This window comes from Nyctibius grandis, chromosome Z (assembly GCF_013368605.1).
Source record: "Nyctibius grandis isolate bNycGra1 chromosome Z, bNycGra1.pri, whole genome shotgun sequence".
Lineage (NCBI taxonomy): Eukaryota > Metazoa > Chordata > Aves > Nyctibiiformes > Nyctibiidae > Nyctibius > Nyctibius grandis.
In genome coordinates, this window is record NC_090695.1 from 8,016,254 (window position 1) to 8,036,979 (window position 20,726).

The 20,726-nt window shown below is 40.8% G+C and overlaps 1 protein-coding gene across 1 annotated transcript in view; it reads left to right on the plus strand.

Moving 5' to 3' along the window:
• The window catches only part of DNAI1 (dynein axonemal intermediate chain 1), a 147,491-nt gene that overhangs the window by 5,880 nt on the left and 120,885 nt on the right, over positions 1-20,726 (plus strand). Inside the window, exons 2-9 of the mRNA XM_068422106.1 lie at positions 5,003-5,071; positions 6,707-6,805; positions 7,723-7,803; positions 9,367-9,493; positions 11,179-11,258; positions 12,108-12,284; positions 14,116-14,175; positions 16,250-16,384. Of these exons, the coding sequence (XP_068278207.1) occupies positions 5,003-5,071; positions 6,707-6,805; positions 7,723-7,803; positions 9,367-9,493; positions 11,179-11,258; positions 12,108-12,284; positions 14,116-14,175; positions 16,250-16,384 (828 nt within the window). The remainder of the gene's footprint in view (positions 1-5,002; positions 5,072-6,706; positions 6,806-7,722; positions 7,804-9,366; positions 9,494-11,178; positions 11,259-12,107; positions 12,285-14,115; positions 14,176-16,249; positions 16,385-20,726) is intronic.

The window sequence follows — 20,726 nt, forward strand, 5'->3', positions numbered from 1 at the left end:
TAGGTCAGCAACAGGAAAACTTCCTGCTGAAGGGCTTGATTTTGCAGCTATTTGCACCTCTTGATGGCTTGTCTGTGTTAGAGCTGTGGCAAGGGAAGGGAAAATTAAATGGCATTTAAAACAGCACTTTTCAGTTATTTCCTCTCTTCATCTGTATCATCCTGTTGGATTACTGTATCTTTGCTGTAGCCAATAGTCAATTTATCGTGTAGCATAGTCAATGTCTGGCCCAGGGAGGAATTTCTAGGTGCTGCTATCATAAGCACATCCTGGAAGAAAGGTCCAGAAAAGAACAGTCACTTGGGTTTTCTATATCCTTAATTTAAGTATTGTGACTGTTCTGGGCTTCTATTATCTTTTCACTGGGGGGAACTACGGTAATCTGTTCATTTTTTTCATGTAAGATGGTCATCAGAGTAAAACATGTTTAGCATGCATAAATTCTGATTCTGGCATTTTCCAGTGTAGCAGTGGAGCACCTCCCAGGGTGGTCACAGTTATGATGGTGACCTGGATGTGAGAAACCCCTTATAACTCCTTAATGTCTCCTACAGGTTCCTTAGTTCCCTAGCAACAATGTCTCTTTTTTCCTAATATAAGTTCTTTATAATCATTCACACTCCTCTTCTTGTTAATCATTATTATTATTAAAGGCAGGGATAGTAGCACCATTTGTTAGGATGGTTTAGGAAGACTGTTGATTTTTTCTGTAGCAAGACCGTCTTAAGTTTACGTAGAATTTGCTAAAATATAACTGTTTGGATTGAAATGTTCTTCGCTGGGTGTCTGACTTAGGCTATGCATTAAAACAAAAGACTCTAGATGCTGAACAACAGAAACCAAAATAGTAGTAGCAACGTATTGTCTGAATTCTGTCTATGTTTGTAAGCCTGGGAGACCTTAAGTGAGGCAGGGAACTTAAAAAAACAAAGTGTGTGATTATGGAATTAAGCTGTGTATCGTAATGCCTGTGCTCAACAGGATGAATTGAAGGTTGCTCCAGCAACCTTAATTCTCGCCTTTTCTGACTTCTGAGTGCTTCTTTTTGAGATGCTAATAATAGTCTGTTAACTTATATTTTTTTTATGTAGCTAATTATGTAACAGCAAAAATGTGCTTGAATTTTAGAGATGTGTGTGAAGGCCAGTCGTCGTGGGCATCTTGCTAGTGAATATACAATCATTTTGTTGATTCACAGTTATATTTTATTTTTCATGTGTATTGTGGATGCATTTGTGACCTCTTCCCTGTTGTACAAACACTGTGTGATGTGGAACAAAAAAACAGCTGTCAGAGCAAAAGCATTGCATGTTAACTAATAGTTTATGGATAACACATTGATACAGTGAAAAGAAGAATGAGGAAGCAATTGCCATCGTTCTGAGCCATGGTGGCAGGACACCAACTACCTGGGTGCTATTGAGCACTCAACAGCTGATGTTGCAGAGAGGAGTTTTAAGGAAAGGTATGAAGAAGGACAGTGTACTGGCTTTGAAAAGATTTAGAGGGAGCAGCAGCTTGCAAAAGAAATAGCAAAAGGACAAAGCACAGATACACAAATAAAAAGGAATGTCAGGACTGCCTTTCTCAGCAAGTGGTGCAGCAGTAGACTTTATGCTATTATCTGAATTAAGAGGTAAGGTAAAAGATTTTGTATTCTTGACTGACCCATGTTTGCTCCCCACCTTGCTGCTTGTAATAGTTTTAAACAGATCTACTAGTTTTGATGAGCGTTGCCTAGTGCTAATATTGACAAAATACTAGGATCTCATCTCACCTCTTCATGTTTGTGTCACCTTCCAGCTGGATTCCAACAGTTTTAGGTTCTCTAGCATGAACCTTCCATCACCCCAGGCACTTTGCTAGCATAGGCTGCTGTAGCGCATCCCCGCAGGAGTAATGCTTGCATCCCAAAGGCTGCCTTCTGCTTTTTACACTGACATCTGTAGAGTATCAAGTCAAGTAGAGTTGCAGTCTTTACCTTCACTGGCCCGAGTCCAAGATATCCAACAAACAAGATACTCAACTTTTGTTGTTGTTGAAGTACGTCTCTGTGCTGTGAGGGATGGTTTGTCTAGGCAGGAGGCAAGAGTTTTGCTGAAGGACCCTGGAACGAGCTGAGAACCAACACCTTACTAGACCCTACTACCACCTGCCAGACAAGCCTGTGCTCATCCCCTCCAGCTATGGCTGTCCTGTCTTTGTGGAACACATACAGAAGAAAGCCCAGGGCCTATGCTGGTCAGTGTGTGCCGGCTCCCATCTTCCGTCTTCAGGTTTAGCACACTTTTGGACTGGGCTGTGTCCGTACTATGCAGCACTTGGACAAGGATCTGTGTGATAGCCAAGTAGCCCGGAGCCATAATTTTTTGTGTTGGAGGGGGCAGTTAGAGTTTTTTTGGTTCAAAATACCCGACATAATAAGTACAATTTTATAACTGTCTTACCAGTCATGTTCTTGCTCCCTGCTGTGGGGAGCTACTTCACATAGTTCCCAGGGAGCCCCAAAGCAAACTGCCGCAGTCAGGGAGCGGGATCTGGCAGTAGAGTAGGAAATGAGGCGGTACCATACAAAACCAAAAGAAATTAAGCAAATTAGCCACAGGCCCCTGGTTGATTAGAAAAATTGCTCATGCTCTACCCTGCAAACCCTTGATGACGCAGGGAGCAGGGCAGGGTTTGTGCTGCTTCCTTACAGTGAAATCTAACTCTAGCTTTTCTTCAGTGTCACTTTTGGATTTTAATAGAGTTGCAGATATTTATTCACAGGTGGCTCTTCAGATTATGTTAATTGACATGTGTGCAACTGCCAAAACCAGTTACCCTCAGATTGCCTTGTCAATGCCTTTGCTGCTGGATAAATGCTTTTATAGACTCATTTACAAAGGGTAATAGTGAGTAGGCTTTGTTTCACATTTAAAATTAAGAGTTTGATTTTGATTTGGATCTGAATAAAATTATCTGAAAATCTGTTTTAAATTTTGTTGTTAAATCACATATAATTCACATGTAGCATGGTCCTTGTAGAATGGGGTGCTCTGTTGCCCATTGCCAAGCAATTGAAGCGGGGAGACAGGCCAGCTGTGTAATCCAGCAGTCTCAGTAGTGGTTGTGACACTGGGGCTCCTAGGCTCTCTGCTCTGCTTTGCTCTGCTGCCAGCCCTGTGGGATTGTAAAGGAAATGTCATAACTCTTTATTTTCTCCACTTAAGTCATAACAATTTGTATTTCAAAGTGAGGCACATTTTCCAAGCATAGAAATATATCAGTCTGCTCATTTTTCATCTCTTTTAATATGTATCTTCTGGAACAAAAATAATCCCTGACGCCTTGTTAGTAACGGCAGTTTTACATGGCTTAGCTTGTACAAAGGGAAACAACACTGAAAGGTGCAGCCTTATGTCTCTGCTACAGTTTATTCTCCTCTGAAAATATTTCTTTTCTGAATTCTTATTGTCAAGTTTTAACAAGTAATGGGGCTTTAGAAACAAGACCTGGGGATACGGGGTCAAAGTCATTATGGCTGCTTAATTGTTGAAGGAAGCAGGTGGTAGAAGTGAATATTTAATATTCATAATGGAGGGGAATCATGAGAGGAGTCTAGGAATCTCTGTAGAGACTAGTGCTGCTTTAGGTGTTCGTAAGAGATATGGAAAAGGGGATGAACAACAGATAGTGTGATAAAGCTGGGCTTTCCGGTAGAAGAACTAGGAAAACCAAAAAAGCAAGTGAAAAGCAAGCATGAAAAAAACAAGTGGCAGACTTAAAAAGCAAGCAGCAGTTCTTTGCATTACTGTGTAGTTGTACCATGGGAGGTCTTACTGCAGAAGTTGTGCATGCTAAAAATGCGCATAGATTCCAAAATGACTGAATAAATTTGTGGAGAAAAAGATCCACTGATATGAAATAAAAAGGATAGAATTTCTGGTTCAAGTCCCTGTGGGAACCTGAGAAAGCATCCTGAAGAAAGCTCCATAGATACCTGCTTTTGAATACTGTTGGAGAGAGATACTTGGCTAGGTGGACTTTGATCTGAGCTGAAAGGCGCACTCTAATGTTCTTCTAAAGAAAATCAGTATACCCATGGAAGCTTGCTCCCCCACCCCTTTGTTTTTCTTCCCTCTTCTCTAGTATCCCCTTCTACCCTGTCCCAAAGTCACATGCTTTTTCCAAGTAACTCCTCTGCTTTTCCTATCCATCCCATCCAATGTTACTTGGGATCCATCCTGAAACAGTTCTTGCCAAGGTTTCTAATGTTGTCTCCTTTGTTTGATTTATCAGCTCTCTCTTCCTCTGCCTTCTGGGTTCTTGGTCCTGTCTGTCCCTCAGCATCCTCTCAAAAGGATTGTCTTCATTTCCTCTCCCACTTCCTGTAAAGTTTTCATGAAGCTTTGTCACTGGTGCCCTTCTGTTATTCCTTAACCTCTGGGTAATCTCCCTTAGAAATACTCTATAAGGCTCCCTATAAACAACTATTTCAGTGTTTTCCATGGTTTTTCAGCACTTGTGGCTTTGTAGGTGTGGATCTGCTGTCTCCAGGCTTACCATGACATGCAAGCATTTGGGGCAAGAGCAGCCTTTCTGCGTGTTTACGTAAGGCACTAGAACCCCATGTGTGTGACATTCAGGTGTATCACAAATAGGCAGTAACTAGGATAGAGACTACTGGTTCTTCATGCGGATAAACTCCTGTCTTGTATTAGAATCATAGAATCATTTAGTCCAACCGTTAACCTAGCACTGCTAAGTCCAACACTAAACCATGTCCCTAAGCACCATGTCTACAGGTCTTTCAAATACCTCCAGGGATGGTGACTCAACCACCATTATGAATGTGACTGCCTTTCATTCACATGATTTATAGACAAAATACTGGTATACTTGGCTTTTGAAACGTACCATTGCAGCAAACATTAGTAAGCACATTGAACTTTTATTCTGCTTTGATTAAATTAGGAATGAGGAGCTTTGAAGGTTTACATTGGATGTGTTCTCACTTCAGGGCCAAAGTGGACCTTCAGAAGGAAAGGCAGTACCACCAAGGCCTGCTAAAGCTGTATCTAAAAAACGGGTAAGATCCACAATTCCACAAGTCTTAAAAAATGTTTTTTCCTTCTTTATCTATGAGATGCAAACTAGATTCAGTCTGAACAATGGCATGTTTTATGGAATTGGTAACATTCCAATTGATTTAGCAGTAAGGAGTTGCTCTAGTTTTCCACTGAGAAGGGAATTACACTAGCAAGTTAGAATAAAAATGGCAGCTAAAACAAAGGCACAATTTAGGTAAACTGCAAGATGAAAAGATTAAAATAAAATGTTTGGGATGTAAATTCCAAAATATAGGCTGACATAGACTGTGAGAAAACTGCCTGCTTAGTTTAGAAAATTAAAAAAATAGCCCTTATTCACTTAATTATCATAGAAATACAAGCATTGGAGAAAATAGCGTTAACTTCTTTACTCTCAGCCTCATGATAATGTTTATACTGTTGGGCAAATAAATGCTTACAACATCCTTATTTAATCTACCTTCCTTTTATTTCGCTCCATTGGCATGAGTTTACATGCCTTTAAACAGGCATGGTGATAAACAGCTTTACACGTTCTTAGGACAAATCACAATCTTGTTAGATGTTCCTCTTTTGACCCTTTAAAAATGGAAAGTTAGTTACTCTTAAATGAAAAACATAAATAAAAATGTTAAACCCACAACACCTGTTATCTCTTTCACTGGGGAAAGCAGCACTGAACTAACTGGCATCGAGCTATGTATGATAAATGTCCTACAAGCAGGTGTTCATGTGGGGAGCGTTAAATCATAAACAACGGCTTTTCCGTCATAGTCTCTTGTGTATCAAAGCGCCTGACCTTCCTTACAGCTTGCCTCATTTCAGCTCCCTTAGGGAAAAAAAAAGGCTGCAGCCTGTGACTTTCCCTGAGTGCCTGGCATATGCAGAATTCTCTGTTACTTTCAGCCACTGCACATTTTTACACAAGATTGTGCTTTTTACTTTTGTGTCGCTCTGTTAAACACTTCAATCAGCACCTTTGCATTCTGGCAGTTTATCTGTAATGACAATTACTTGGAATTCATCGCCCCAGTGATTCCTTTCCTGTTAATGATATCAGATCATGACATCAACCCAAGCCCAGCCCAAGGAGAGCAGCCCTCTGTGTTGGGAGAATGCAGACCCACTGGCCTTCGCAAGAAAATAGTTAACATTCCTCCAGGAGCCACATCCCTGCAGCTTTGTATCTTGAACTATTTTCCAAGTGTAGCTTATAGAATAGAACTTCAGAAGTAATTGCAGGTCATTGATTTGTGCCCTTGAGTAGCCCTAAAGTATGGCTCATTTGGGTATTAAATGGTCAAAAAAAACAGAATTGCCAACTTTTAAACTGAAATTGAAGTGGAGTTATTTGAGTTTTGTTATTGGAGTTAATGCCAGCTTTGTTACAGGCTAGGAGTTATCTTCACACAGCAAGTCCTCCAACCCACTGAACTCTTGTTGGCAAGTATAGCACTTCAACAGTCTTCAGATTTGGACGTACCATTTGGGGTTATCTCCTCCACTCAAAGCACAGATGGATGGGGAAATGCTGTTTTGTCCTCCTTGCTCCATGTCTGGAGAAACGCTGCTTTGGGAGGGAGCAGAACAATCACAGTCTTGGTGTACTAATGGGCTTGTTGTTCCTGTGCTAGGATGACCATGTCTCCACTGAAGCGGGAGAGGGAGTAGAGGAACGGGTGACAGCAAAGGCTCTTGTCAAACCCCCAGATCAGCTGAAGCTGACTAAAGATGTGAGTAAAACACTGCCTGTAGTTGTCATGAGATGCATACAAAACTCCATAAACCAAAGCCTACCTCTTACCCGTTTGTTTTGGAGGAAATTCTGAGAGAGTAAAACTCCAGTACTTGCTGAAGTACAGTATCTGCAGCATAAACTGAAATGGCTTTCAGCAGGAAAACAGGGAGAATGGGCTTTGAAACACAGTTCTGGCCTTAAGACAGTGTATCTCCATGGAGTTGATCCAAGAGGGGAATGGGGACGAGGCTTCCCTCAGATAAGGAGGATGCCAGAGCCAACCCTGAGCTTTTCAGGTGCCTGCGTTTGATACACAGGACAGGGAGATGTCCTACAGTTTTATGGCCATTTTTTCTCAGCTTGGTTCAGTAGGATTGCAGTCAGTCACCCTTCCAACTGCAGTTGTCTCACTCTTCTCACTGCCGTGTAAAACTTTAGCATTGCTCCCTGTCCTCTAAGTAGCTCTCAAAGGCAAGCTATGCATACTTCCCCCCACTCAGGTAGTGCAAAGAGTTAACACCAGTACTGTTTTTTGTTTGCAATGGTCGATCCTGCAAGTACTGCTACTGAGCTTATTGTTTACTCTATTTTTGGACAGTGTATGCTTCAAGACACAAGTGTCTTTTTTGCCCTATAGAATGCAGCTAGCATTTTTCAAGTGCTACTATAGCTTAGATAAGAATTAACATGACAGCTAAAGAATTCGAGAAAGCCCACTGAAATACAATGGTAGCAAGTGAGAATGACTGTTCTGGATTCCACTCTGAGCCAGCAAGGCATCTGCTGCACGTAAGGTATCTGCAGTGAACTGAACATCGTAGAACTGAGTGTAAACCTGGTGATTTTTGTAAGCTGTACATTGTATTAACAGTGGAGTTTTATTTATCATTCTATTTTGTTTCCATTCCAAAGGAATTAAAAGAGGAGTTTACACGGATCCTGAAAGCTAATAATCCCTATGCTCCCCAGAATATCGTCAGATACAGCTTTAAAGTAAGTGTGGCATGACCTGTGAAACCAGGATGAGATTTTTTGCAATTATCTGGTTTTGTATTTCCCTTTGATTTATAACCAGGTAAATTTCCTTTTAATATGACTTCATCTTGTTACGTATTTACTGCCAATGACTCCTAAAGGGTTTCTGCAGAGGGTAAAAGTCTAAAAGCATTGACATATTTATTCAGAAGTAGGATATAAAAATTACTCAACAAGATCTGGCAGCAAACATAATTAGTGCAGCTAATGTCAGGCAGTAACTTTTTCTATTCTGTGGCAGTTAGAGGGCAAAAGGCAATGCTTTACTCAGTCTGTAAGACAGTTATGCCTCAGTATCCTCACATCAAGATTCAGTTGTTTGAATTATAGGAGAGCTCAGAAATGTGCTTTGTGAAATCACTGACAAGAGCTCTATTCATGATGAGTAGGAGTGAGCAGGGGAGGGTGCATCAAATACTGCCAGGAAACATCCAAGAGTCACACCTTCCCATTTGTGTGTGCAGACCATATGCTGCATTACCCTGGCACAGCCTCCTCCTGCTAGCATGTGCAGCTAACAACACAGGCTGCCGCAGGGGAGAGTGGAATGATGGCTTTGCCTCCTACTCCTCCGTTGGAAGGGTTACACCCCCTGAAAGAAAGGACACAGGGACAGCTCCTCCAGCTCTGGCATTGGATTATCCCCAACCATAGACAGGGAACAGACAACCAGGTGGAATATTCCTGAAATATTCCTGCTCATCTCTGTGCTACTGTAACTAGTTTGACTGACCATTACATGAGATCACCAGAGAAAGGAAATCAGTCTTGTGGAAGCAAATAAGGTCACTTTGTCTTCTATTTGGAGTTGATGTTTTCTGTATTTATGGGATAGAAACAGGTGATGAATGACCCCTGTCTTCAAATCCTCCACAGTGACTGAAGTGGGCTCGCTGCTATGCTGTGGTTGGTACAGAAAGCAGTCATATTTTTAAGAAGAAGCTACTGAGGCATCTGTGGTCTGCAGTGGCTTCTAATTGCTTTTAGGTGCAGCTCAAAATCTTAATACACAGTTTGAGTCTAGGTGCGTGCCTGCCCTGTACAGTGGTCCACAAGCAAGTGCCAATCAAGCTAGCTTAAAACAGCTGAATTAGTGCAGTGCTTCTAAGCTAGGCATAGTGCTAAGAGCCTGTACTGTCTCCAGATCAGAGCTGCCCTTTATGTATGGTGCTGCTCTTGTGTAGGTGCAACTCAACTCAGCACAACAGGACATGAGAGTCTCTTAGGGAGTACTGTATAGTAGAGGTCCACTAGAACTATATTTAAACGGACTTGCTGTGGTAGCAGTGGAGAACTAGAGTTTTCATGTTCTTGCTTCTTTTCATTGTATTTTTAATCTATGGCTCTCCATGTCCTGAGATACAAATACCTGCTGGAAGAAATCCAGTGTAAATATGCCAATAGCAAACATATATTTATCAGTATGGATCTTCTTAGCTTTAGCAATTTAGGCTACACAGTATTTCTGATTTAAAATATTTTTTTCCACACTGATTTTGTTGGTTTTTTTCCCCTTTGTAGAAACGAGCATACAAGCCAATAAACTATGTGGATCAAATGGCCATTCACTTCTCTATGAATGGAAACATGATACTCAAAGATTCAGATGAAGGCAGACGGCAGAGTATCAAATTAAGCACTACAGCAGGTAGGTTTATTATCTGAAACCACAATCATTTTCTGCTAGGCACTGGTACCACTTATTCAACAAGAGGGAATGATCATGCTTCATCACCATAGAACTGAACAGCTCCTATTTTGGCTTGCATCCTTCTCAGGAAACAAAAATGGAAAAAAGAATCAGACATGTTTGCCACAGTGTAGAAAACAGTGCATGCTTTTTGAGCCATGTGAACACTAACTGAACTTTTCAGAGCATCCTGGCGACCAGTGACAGAACTCGAGGGAATGGCAGGAAGATATGCCAGAGGAGGTTTAGGTTGGATATTAGGAAAAGGTTCTTCACCCAGAGGGTGGTGGAGCACTGGAACAGGCTCCCCAGGGAAGCAGTCATGGCGCCAAGCCTGACAGTATTCAAGAAGCATTTGGACAATGCCCTCGGACACATGGTGTGAATTCTGGGCTTGTCCTATGCTGGGACAGGAGCTGGACTCGATGATCCTTGTGGGTCCCTTCCAACTCAGGACATTCTATGATTCTATGATTCTATGATTTAGAGTCTTTTAAACATCTTCCACTACCATTAATTGGACATAACTAAGTGTCTAAATCATAAATCTCATAAATAAGTGTCTAAACTCCTTAGCTTGCTTTGCAAGTTTCATCTATGATTTAAAGTATTAAAGCAGAAATACTTGGAGGCTGGGTAATCATGCAGGAAACTGTCACATACTTGACCAGAACATCTGGTTCTGGAAAATGTGAGATACAAGATATTGAGCTACTTGTACCTTTGATCTGAGCTACTATTGCCATTCTTAGTTTTTCAGTCAAAAAGACACCTTAATCAGAGGCTGAAAAGCTCTGTTGTTAGCAAAAAATTCTAGGATTGAATTTTCAGCAGGGAAAGATGTATTGCCTAGTGATTTTCTCATATTTCTGCTGTTTGTGAAAGGAGAAGTTTTGTCAAAAAGAGTGTCCTTTCCAGGTGGTAACTGTCAGGCACAAAGATAACACTGGACAAGCTCCTGAGAATAGTTGTTATTTGCAGCTTCTGAGGGTCAGTGCCTCTTTTATTTTACACTTAACAAAATGTGCCTGATGATTTGAAGTAGGACAAAGTGCTGAAGGGGACCTTCCATGCCATGAAAGCATGGATTGTTATTGTTGGCAGTGCTTTTCGTAGATACCAAACCAGCTTGTTTCAAGCAGCTTGATGCTAGCATGACTACACACTCAAGGCTGTGACTGGAATGTAGACATCCGTCATTCTCTAACAAGACTAGTATATTCATTTTTATCCATAGTATATTCATTTTTATCCATATAAACAAAACCAAACCATGTTATAACTCCTATGTGCCTTGAAAGCATTCTTCGTGGTTGTACATAATTGCAGCCATTTTTGGAGGGCAGAAATGTCCCGAGCCGAAGGGATACCCAGAAACAAAACTACTCAGATCAGAAGTGGATTTCAGAAGTTTATTTCAGTCCAGCTAGAATTACTGCAGTTTCGTTCTGCTAATAATATTGTCTCCTTTTGTGGCTTTGAGCAAACAATCACCATCCAAACTGGGGATTGGTTACTGTGTTGTGCAATGAGATAGCATTAGAAAAGGATGCATCTGTGTATTAATGCTTCAGAAGATAGAAGAATATAGGATAATGTGTCCTTTTATCCTGGGCTTATTCACTTATTCTTTCTATCAGCAGAAAAGGCTCCTGTTGAGACTTCTGCAGTAACATCTGAAGAGGCAGAGATTAAAGATGAAGACAGCACAGGAGATACTCAGGTAATTCTCTATCATCAGCTGAGAACTGTCCATTTTATTTTTAATGCTAGATTTGAAATTCCTTTATTATAAAATGGGCTTGCTGAGAAGCTTCTGTGATTGATTCTTTTATGCCTGAGATGTCTCTGCTGTAGGTGAGATCCTGCAGGTTCTACTGAACAGCTGGGGTCCTCCTGCCATTTTTTGGTTTGAAGAAGCTGTATAGGGGGATGAGATCTCTTACACCAGATCTAGCTTTATCCAGATATTATGTCAAGACAGAGTGTAATTTGCTGGGATCTGGAACCTTCCTGGACAGCATTTCTGTCCCTGAAAGAGAAATTGGTGAAAAACAAAATGTGGAGGGATGAAAGCAGCAGGCGTAACTACCTGGAATAAGCAGTGGCTTCATTTAAAGGCAGCTGGCTGATCAGGAAAGGAGTATGCTGTGGGAAGTTTGTTCTTATCCGCACAGTGTCAGGCCCTGGAATCAAGTTCAGATTAATTTCAGATAAAGCTCACTGTATATCAAGGACACAAAAGCACAGGGTAGTGGGACTCTAACACAGTCTTCTGGTCCCTGAGTCCGTTTTATCAAAGGCAGTCATGCTATATTATCTCACTCATGTCAGTCTTTGTTTTGAAGTAACTTCAATTCCTGGTTTTCCATATTCCCTTTTAGATACTGTTCCAGAATCTTCTCACTCTGATTGCTGGAAGTCTCCTAATTTCCATCTTAAATATGAATCTTCAATTACATTCTCCTTCAGTAGGCAGCAGAAATCCAACAGTCTAAGAAGAAATGCTTCTGAAGAAGGAAAGAGATGTCTGGTTCTTTCAAGGTGGAGTCACCTCTCTATTTTCTTGCAGGCTGCAGGAGAGGAAGAGGGAGAGGGGTCAGGAACAGCAGAAGTAGCTGAGGCAGTAGAGGCAGTAGAGGCAGTAGAGGCAGAAGAGCCAGCTCCCCCAAGAGTGAAGGAGCAGAAGCTTGCAAACCGATTCAATTTCATTGAAAGTGCTTCAAGGACGGTCAACAGACCTATGCAGGTATGCTGCCATTTCCTTCACTGACCTGGACGATCTTTCCTTTGGGAGGGCATGTGGATCATCTGTTTTTGTGTCATATAGAATTCTATGATTCTATATCCTGTGATCTCTGTAGATACTATTAGGAGAAATAAACAGTAGTTTACTATGGTAAAACATTTGGGATGATGAAAATGGTGACAGAAAAATTCTTGCCTCCTGGACTCTTGGATAGCCTTCAAGAAGTTCCAGTGCTACTGTAAATCCTTAAACCTCAACTTGGATATAACATTTTTCATGTCTGTTTTCTCATCTGAAAAAGTATAGAGCAATGGTTAGGGTAGTAGCTGAGGGTCTGGAATCCATGAGTTCAATTTTCTTTTGCCACAGAGTCCCTTTATGGCCTTGTACTTCAATTCTTACCCATGGAGCAGGGATATAAGTGCCCCTGTATTAAAAGGATAAAGATGTTTACACTTGTGTTAAGCACAGGTACTACAGTAACAGACCCATGTAAGTAGGACAAATGTTTACTGCTGCTACATGGTACATCTCCCTCCCACTTTGTGCATGTACCTTCTGATCAGTACAGACCCAAGACCTTATGTTCCTTCCCTCAGCTTTCTGCTGAGCCTGCAGCCATTCCCAGTGAGTGTCTCTTCACAGGGCTTCCTGACTGAGCAGTACTGGTGATGCTGGCCCCCAGTTGAGTGCTCAAAAAGGAGCTTTCTGAGTCAGAGATAGAAGTTTCAGAGAGAAAATTCTCTTGTTTTCCTTGCTGCCCCGGAATCAAGGTATATCCAGCTTCCCCAGAGAGCCTGCCTGCCTTCTTGGAGCCATTATACCTGAAGTGAGATGCCTTTATATCCGATGGGCTTGGAGAGATCTAAGAGTTACTGTATTGCTGAACCTACTACCTCCTAGAAGGAACACCATCTCTTCCCACTAGTAGAGACGGAGGATCTCAGGAGAGTTTATCCAACAGTGGGGTGCTTACTGCAAAGTCTGAGCTAAGACTCTGCATCTCTCAAAAATCCCGTGGAGACCATGGAATTTGTTATTTCTCTGTCCCCAGAGCTGCATATTCTCTTCCTATTGATTTTAATGGGAGAGGCTTGTGTGCCTCCGTGTGCTTCTGCCTTTGAAAGCAGAATATAGACCTTAAATAACAGTGAAGTACCGCTGTTTGCTGTTCAGGATGTGCAGCTCCCACCTCTAAGACTGCTTCGTTTCAGAGGTCAGTGAAATGCTACAGGCAGCTTCCTAAAAATGTCCTGACACAACAGTTTTTTGAAAGAAAATGCTGTTCCATGAAATTAAAGTTTCACAGAAATATATTAATTTATTTCAGAATGTTAACGTAAGGGTGATAAACGTATTATTTCAGTAACATCAAATGAATTGTTTATAGGTTATCATTCTGTTCAACTCTTTTGTTTTGACTGCTGTACCCAAGTGGGTTTTTGATATATAGGTCAAAACTTTTCAAATTTGGTAGGATATCATAACTGATACCATAATTCATAGCAGAATGTTTCTAATGGTAGAGGTGAAACAAACCATTTCAACTCCTTCAAAATGAAATAGTGAAATTAAATATTTTAAGTATGTTGGAAAAAAATCAGAAGGTCTTGTGAACCTTCTTTTGGTCCACAAAAAAGCCTATTTGCTGTTGCATGATCACCAATAATGTTTGTACAGTGCTCTGGGAGTCATTTGGATGTTGAATTAGTCTTAGATCAATATTATTCTAACTACCAGCTATGGGAAAGCTGTTTCCACGGCTGGACTATGTCATTGCAAAGAGTTTCAATGCAAAGATTACACTTCTTTATGCTTTTTCTTTATTCAGGAAAGCGCATGTCAAACGGACCCTACACCTCGTAAAGATTTCTCAGCCACTCCTACCCAGGTATATCCTTTTTACTTTTAAAGTTTTTTTAGAGTATATTTAGGAAACTGAGAAATAAGAAAGGAAATACAAAATTTCTATGTTTGCATTGCTTGCAGTGGAATGAACTCCCATACTGTGACTTTGATCTCTGGTTTAAATCTGAGAGCAAACTAGTGTGGCCCTATTTTCTGCCTTAATGGGTGAACTTGGTAATGGTTTTATTTCTAAGACCAAGTGTCTCGTGTTAGCTGCTTTTAATTGGTCTATCACTTGCCAGCCACCCTGGCCAGTCTGCTTTAGAGAGTCTTAAATGAGTGGAAATGGGGAAACCACAGTGTGAGAATGGATCTAGGCTCAGCAAGAGGTGGGCTGCAGCTGAGGTCTGCAGGAACAGGGACACAACTGCAACTGCCTCTTGCAGGCGCTGACTCCTCCGGGGACATGGCTGTCTTTGGGATGGGGACTGTCCTGTTGCTGAAGACCTGCCATCCCTGTGTGATGGGTGAGCTGGTTATTTAGGAAGAGTTGTGATCCAGCATTCAATACCTGATTGGCTGCAGGACACCTCCATCAGCTGATCCCATCAGAGGCAGGTTCAATGAGGTCTCAAAATGCAGTAAAACAATAACGAAAGAGCACTTAGGACATGTCTGCATGCTAGCCCCACTTTGAGCACTGTGTTTAGGGAGCGGAGACCTCTGAAGGTTTCGTACAGCTGGGAATTTGCAAGGGTTCATGGAGTTCTGGGGAGTGTTGTTAAGAATTTGATATACGCAACGTTGTGTTTTTTACTTTGTCTAAGTTTAGCTGTATGCAAAAGCAGGTTTCTAAAGCCTGAAACTGAACCCAATGAGAACTACAGCATAAGGAACATGGAAGGCCCACTTTAAGCCTGTTGCAATAGATGTAGCTCTGTTTTATGTAGTGGGAATGTGCCTGTTAATTCATGATGAAGAACTGTTCCACAATTGTTGTACAGTATTTTATCCATCTCTTAAAATTGTAAAAAAAAGTATTTGGCATGACATATTACACATGAAATATGCCATAGCTTTCATTGGAAAGGGAATCCAGCCAGTTCTGCTGATTAATTCTCACAGATATTTACAAAATGTATTTTTGTTTCTCACTGATGAAAATATTGTTTCAAACAAGTGTACCAAACTGGTATTGAACATACTGTTTCTTTGTAGAGGAAAAAAGCTCTTTTTTTTTACCTCAACTCTTTTTCCTTCTTGTTCTTCCTTATGCTCTTAATTTTCTCTTCCAAAGTTTTCTGTTGTAATCCTTCTCCTGCTATTGCATCACATCTTCTTTGTCCTTTCCCTGACGTTTGGAACATCTTCCCACCTCATTTCCGCCTGCAAATTTACAACACAATGCAGTTTTTTTGCTAAAGGTTTCTGCTACCTTTCTTTATTCCAATGTTCTACTCTAAATTTTGTGTTTGACTCATACTCCCTCTCCTAATCTGATGTGTCAGAATTAGATTGCCTTTTGTTTTGTCCTGAAAGTAATGTACCTGCTTCAGATACAGTACTAGCACTTCAATACTGATGAATAATTCTTAAGAAGAAAAATTACTGTTGGTTCTACTCAAGTAAGACATTCCTGCCATGTGGCATAGCAGAAGATGTAAAACTGCTCTCAGTTTCCGTTTAATCATATGGTGCAGAGTTGGAGTCCAAGATTTAAATTGTGTTAAGCAACTACAATTTAATTTTCCAACACCACATGAGAAATGTCATAAAGCAGATGTTTAATGCATGTTTCCTATTAAACACTGGTAAATTAGCCAAACAGAAAATCTTACAAAAATGAGATGGAGTCAAAGCACCAAGAAGAGTGTTGGGGAAAGGAAATTCTTAAGAATGCAATAATGTGTTCTTAAAAAGTAAGACATACCCCATCAAGCTTTAAAAATCCTGTTCTTCAATCCTTCACTTTTTGTGTAACAAGCCAGCTGTCTTTAGCTGATTCCAGTGGCGACGTTACTGTTGTGAGGGCTATCATATTTTTGTGATGCTGTAGATGACTCTTTTCTGGAGTATAATCAGGTCCTGCTAAATCCTGCCTCTTGTCTGTTTCTCAGTGGGAGATCTATGATGCCTATGTGGAGGAGCTTCAGAAAATTGCAATGTCAAAAATGAAAGCAAAACCAAAAGCTCAGATAGCAGAGACAGAAGACAAGAATAAAGGAAGAAAGTTAACCCCTCTGGAGTCACAGGTATGTTTCATAATGCTGGAAGAAGCCTGCTCAGGGTGGTGGTGGATGCATCCATAATGCAAGTTAGGTGAAATTTAGCAACTCATGCTGGCTAGTTGTCTCAGTTGGAAAGTAACAACCTTAAGAAATGCAAAAATTAGTTTTTGCTGGGAACTGTATTTCCAAAACAGGATTTCCATTTCTCTGTACTTTTTATAGGAATACGAAACAGTGTGAAGCCATAATCTTGTCTTCAAACCTGATTTCCAAGTGAGATTTATGGTTTTCTTTTTTTGTGCATTATCATGTTTGTGTCTCATTTTTAATTAGCATGTGAGGGATAAAAGAATGAAATGAGTAGAAACACTGTGTGACTTTTCAAAGAATTCTAAGTGATGCAGAGGTTTTAGGTAAAATCTTCCAATCTGAAAGGCAAAAAAATTAAGGATTCTTTCAAAATGTGACTAAAGCACTGTGGTGAAACACATTTCACTGTTTTTTTATTATTTTAATGATAACTTCAGAGAATTATAGTTTACTTATTTTTTATTTATATACATATAAATAGTATATAATATAATTTATATAAAAGTTTATACTAGTTGATTGAAATTTAAGCCTACATACTTAAAATTGAATAATGATTCTGGGAGGCTTGACCTAATTTGCAGGGGGATCTTTGATGCATCATTTATTCGTTTAGTTGGAAAGAGACAGAAGTGTCTCTAGTGTTTGAAGTGCTATGCCACGGTCAGTAATTACACAGCATGGTGATACCTCAGTCATGGTGATGTGGTGATCATCCCAAGAGGAGGTCAGCCACTTTGAGTCCTATGGTGTAGCAGAGTGAATGGCAAGGGCTGCTGAACTGGAGTAGCCTCCACTAGTCTGGCTTCTCAGAGTAGCAAGTATCATAACTCCTGCCAAGCTTTAGCTTTGAGCTGGTGTTGTGATCTTGCTATGAGGGTGATACTGACTCCTAATCCAGGCTGCTTTGTCAGGAGTAGCCTAGGAGTGCCTTGCAGGGATGCCACAGTCCATTCCCCTGAAGTGATGATATCCCCATCTTAAAAATATCATCTCACTTCAAGCACAGAGAATACGATACAGCAACCCTGAAAGATTTTCTTTGTGTTCCAGAATATTTGCAGGGAGTTCAAGAAGTTTCTGTTAAGGTTTAACAGGATTGCAGGTGGTTCTTTCTCCCCCGCCCCCCCCCATCTAAGTTAAACCATTTAGAAGGCAAACTGAAATAGTTTCTATAATGAGTGGAGCAAAATGCACTGAGAACTATCATACAGACACATGGAAGTCAGTTCTTAGCTTGCCCCTAGAACAGGTGTAGGTATGTAATGGAAGCTGTCTCCTGAAACTGGCTTTAGCACTTTCATACCATATGGCTGATTCAACTGTAGAGGATTTGGCTGGTTTAGCTACCCCAGCAGCACTGTGCCATCAAAAGCCTTATAGTATGAACAGACCAGGAGCATGTTCTGACAGGCTTCTTCCTGTGAATTGTGCTATTGAAATTCACAGTCCTTTCTAACACTAATAAACCTTTCACCTGAGTATGTTTTGGAGAATTAAGCCTGAAGTCAATGATACAAATATGGGCTTAAAGGGTGGACTGCTAGAAGCTGATAATGAAAATGAAATAAAAATTCTACCAGTGAAACCAAATTGTAAAAAAACTGCTGCATGCTCCACTGATAACAGTGAGAAGTTGGCACCATGATCCCTCCCTTTGGTGCTTTGCTTTTCACTCTTAGCAAGCCAGGGAGCTTGCAAAGAAGCCAGAAAGTCAATACATTGAAAAAATGAAAGGAAAAACTTCTTTATGAACCAGTCTCCCAAACTGAGACCTTCTGTGAGACTGGTAGACCTGCCTGAAGTGTATGAAAAACCTGCTGAATTTTCCAGTCATTAACTGGAAAAATGCAACCTTAAGTAATCCAAGGCTAAAATCAGACTTACAACACGCATTACGTCTGGTCCTGTATAGGTCTATGGAAACTAAAGGTTGATGGTGTCAGAATCTGTACTTCTGGTCTCAAGTCAGCAAATGGAGAGTAGGTTTTGTGGAGCCTCCAACTCACAGGTTACATACTTTGGACCATGCATGGCAATTGAAACAGAGCTTTTCCAGCTAAATACTTTCTGAGGACACACTGCCCTTGATCATTGCTGAAGGGGAACTGTGGAACATCAAGCAGGAGATGGGGCTGGTCTGGATCAAGGATGCAGTGGCTAGAAGCAGCAATTGATTTCCACCATTGTTTTCGTCAGGCTAGGTTCTAGGAAGAGCAAGACTGTGATAGGTACTGAGATAGCACTGGATTCAACCCAAAGGGAAGAAGAGGAGAAAATAAGTGGATATTACCAGAGGTAGATCTCTGATGGAAGTTCTTCTGATGGTAAGAGACCATGAAAGAGAAGATCCAAGAACTAGAGCAGCAGCTGGAGATGATGGTAGGGGTCAGATGAGGATTTGAGTACATAATGGATGAAAAGAAATAGAAAACAGTAGTGGTACTGGATAAGAGGTCAAGAGAACAGATGACTGGAAGAGGAAGAACATGATCCATGGAAGAAAGTGGCCAAAGGCAGAGAAAAGAGAAGGGAAGGGAAAGAAAGGGAAGGGAAGGGAAGGGAAGAGGAAGAGAAGGGAAGAGGAAGAGAAGGGAAGGGAAGAGGAAGAGAAGAGGAAGAGAAGAGGAAGAGCAAGAGCATTGACAGGGGAATAGAAGCTCCTCACTAGGTGAAAAGAAGTAGAACGAAGCCATGCACTGCACCGAAGAATGAGGAGAAGAGGCAAGGAAGACATGGTTTGGCAAAGCAGAAGAGAGAAGCAGACAACAGAAAAAGGAATGGAGATAACCAGGGATTCCAGCAGAAGGAAGGATGAGAATGATATAAAGAAGAATATGAGTGAAGAAAAGTTGGAATGACAGAAAGTATTTGACTGGAGACTGTCATGAGTGACTCTTGGAAATCTCTCAATATGTCTGTCACTCAAATGGATCTGGAGAGAAGGGCATGTGCTACATCCAAGAGCAGTGATACAACATTTTAAACTTTTCCTCAGTTTTCAGTGAAGGCAGCAAACAGAACATGGAGAACACAGAATACCAAAGAGGAATGGTATGAAATTTTTTGAGCTGAAATTAGTTAGAAGCAGAGAGAACTAGGCAGAAGTGTTGTATCTGCTTGTCCTGTTCTTGCTGTTCCTGAGCCATCTGCTTCAGGCTCTGATTGCAGAGAGGATCCTGGCCCAGAGATAGTCTTGGTCTGATCCAGTACGACCTTCCTCATGTTGTTGCGTAAGTGTAGAAATGACAGTATCTGAGGTAGAAGCAAAATGCAGAGAGCTTAATGCAATTAAGTTGATGCAGGCTAGCTCGTCTCACCCTGAGATGACAAGGCATGAAATCACAAGTCTGATAGTAAGGATTTTTAATGAATCTATCTAAAGAGAGGTAGAGCTAAGTAATTGGATATATTATATGTAAGAGGGGTAAAAATGGTTCAATTAGTCTGACCTTTAACGCTATATGAGGCAATAGAATTAACATGGAGGGAAAGAATAGTGGATTGGGAGTGAGTATGAAATGGAATAAAATAGCACGTTTACCAAAGGTAGGCTGTGTCCAAATGATCTCATCTCTTTCTTTGATACGAGAGAAGTTGTGGTTTCCCTTAACAAGGAAAGTATAGTAAAGGTAATCTAGCTGAAAGTCTGTAAAGCTGTTGCTGTAGTGCCTTTAGGAATTGATTAGAGAAACCAGAGAAGCTGTTATTAGGACAGATTGGGAGGGACCGGTGGAGAGAAAGACTGTGCATTTTGGACTATTGAAGCAATCTTTGGTAAGGTGAGGGCTTGCAGTTTGAAATGACAAGGAGAAACATGAGTGTGTCGATTGGTGAGTTGTGATGTGGCTATGAGAAGACAAGTGCATTGCTGGAATATATTCTGTGAGGCATAGCAGAGAAATACTATTTCTGCTAGGTAAGGCGGGGTGATACCTTATCTGGAGTAGCACATGGATGTATGATTTTGATCACTCCTTTTCAAATGTGATAGATTACAAACCTGCATAGATATGGAAAAGAATATAAGAAATGGAAAGCTTGAATACAAGAGACTAAAAAAATCTTGGCATGTTTATCTGATAATGCAAAGGCAGAGACGGAATCTGAGGTAGATGACAGAGAGAGAGAAGAATTACTAATGCAAAGGATAGTGTTTACAGAAATACAGATGCATGTGAACCGGTTACAAATATGTTAAAGCTGGAACTTGTTGCACTGGAACAGTCTCTAGTCTCCTCTGAAGCAGAAGTGGTTGAACAGTTTCTTGAAAAGT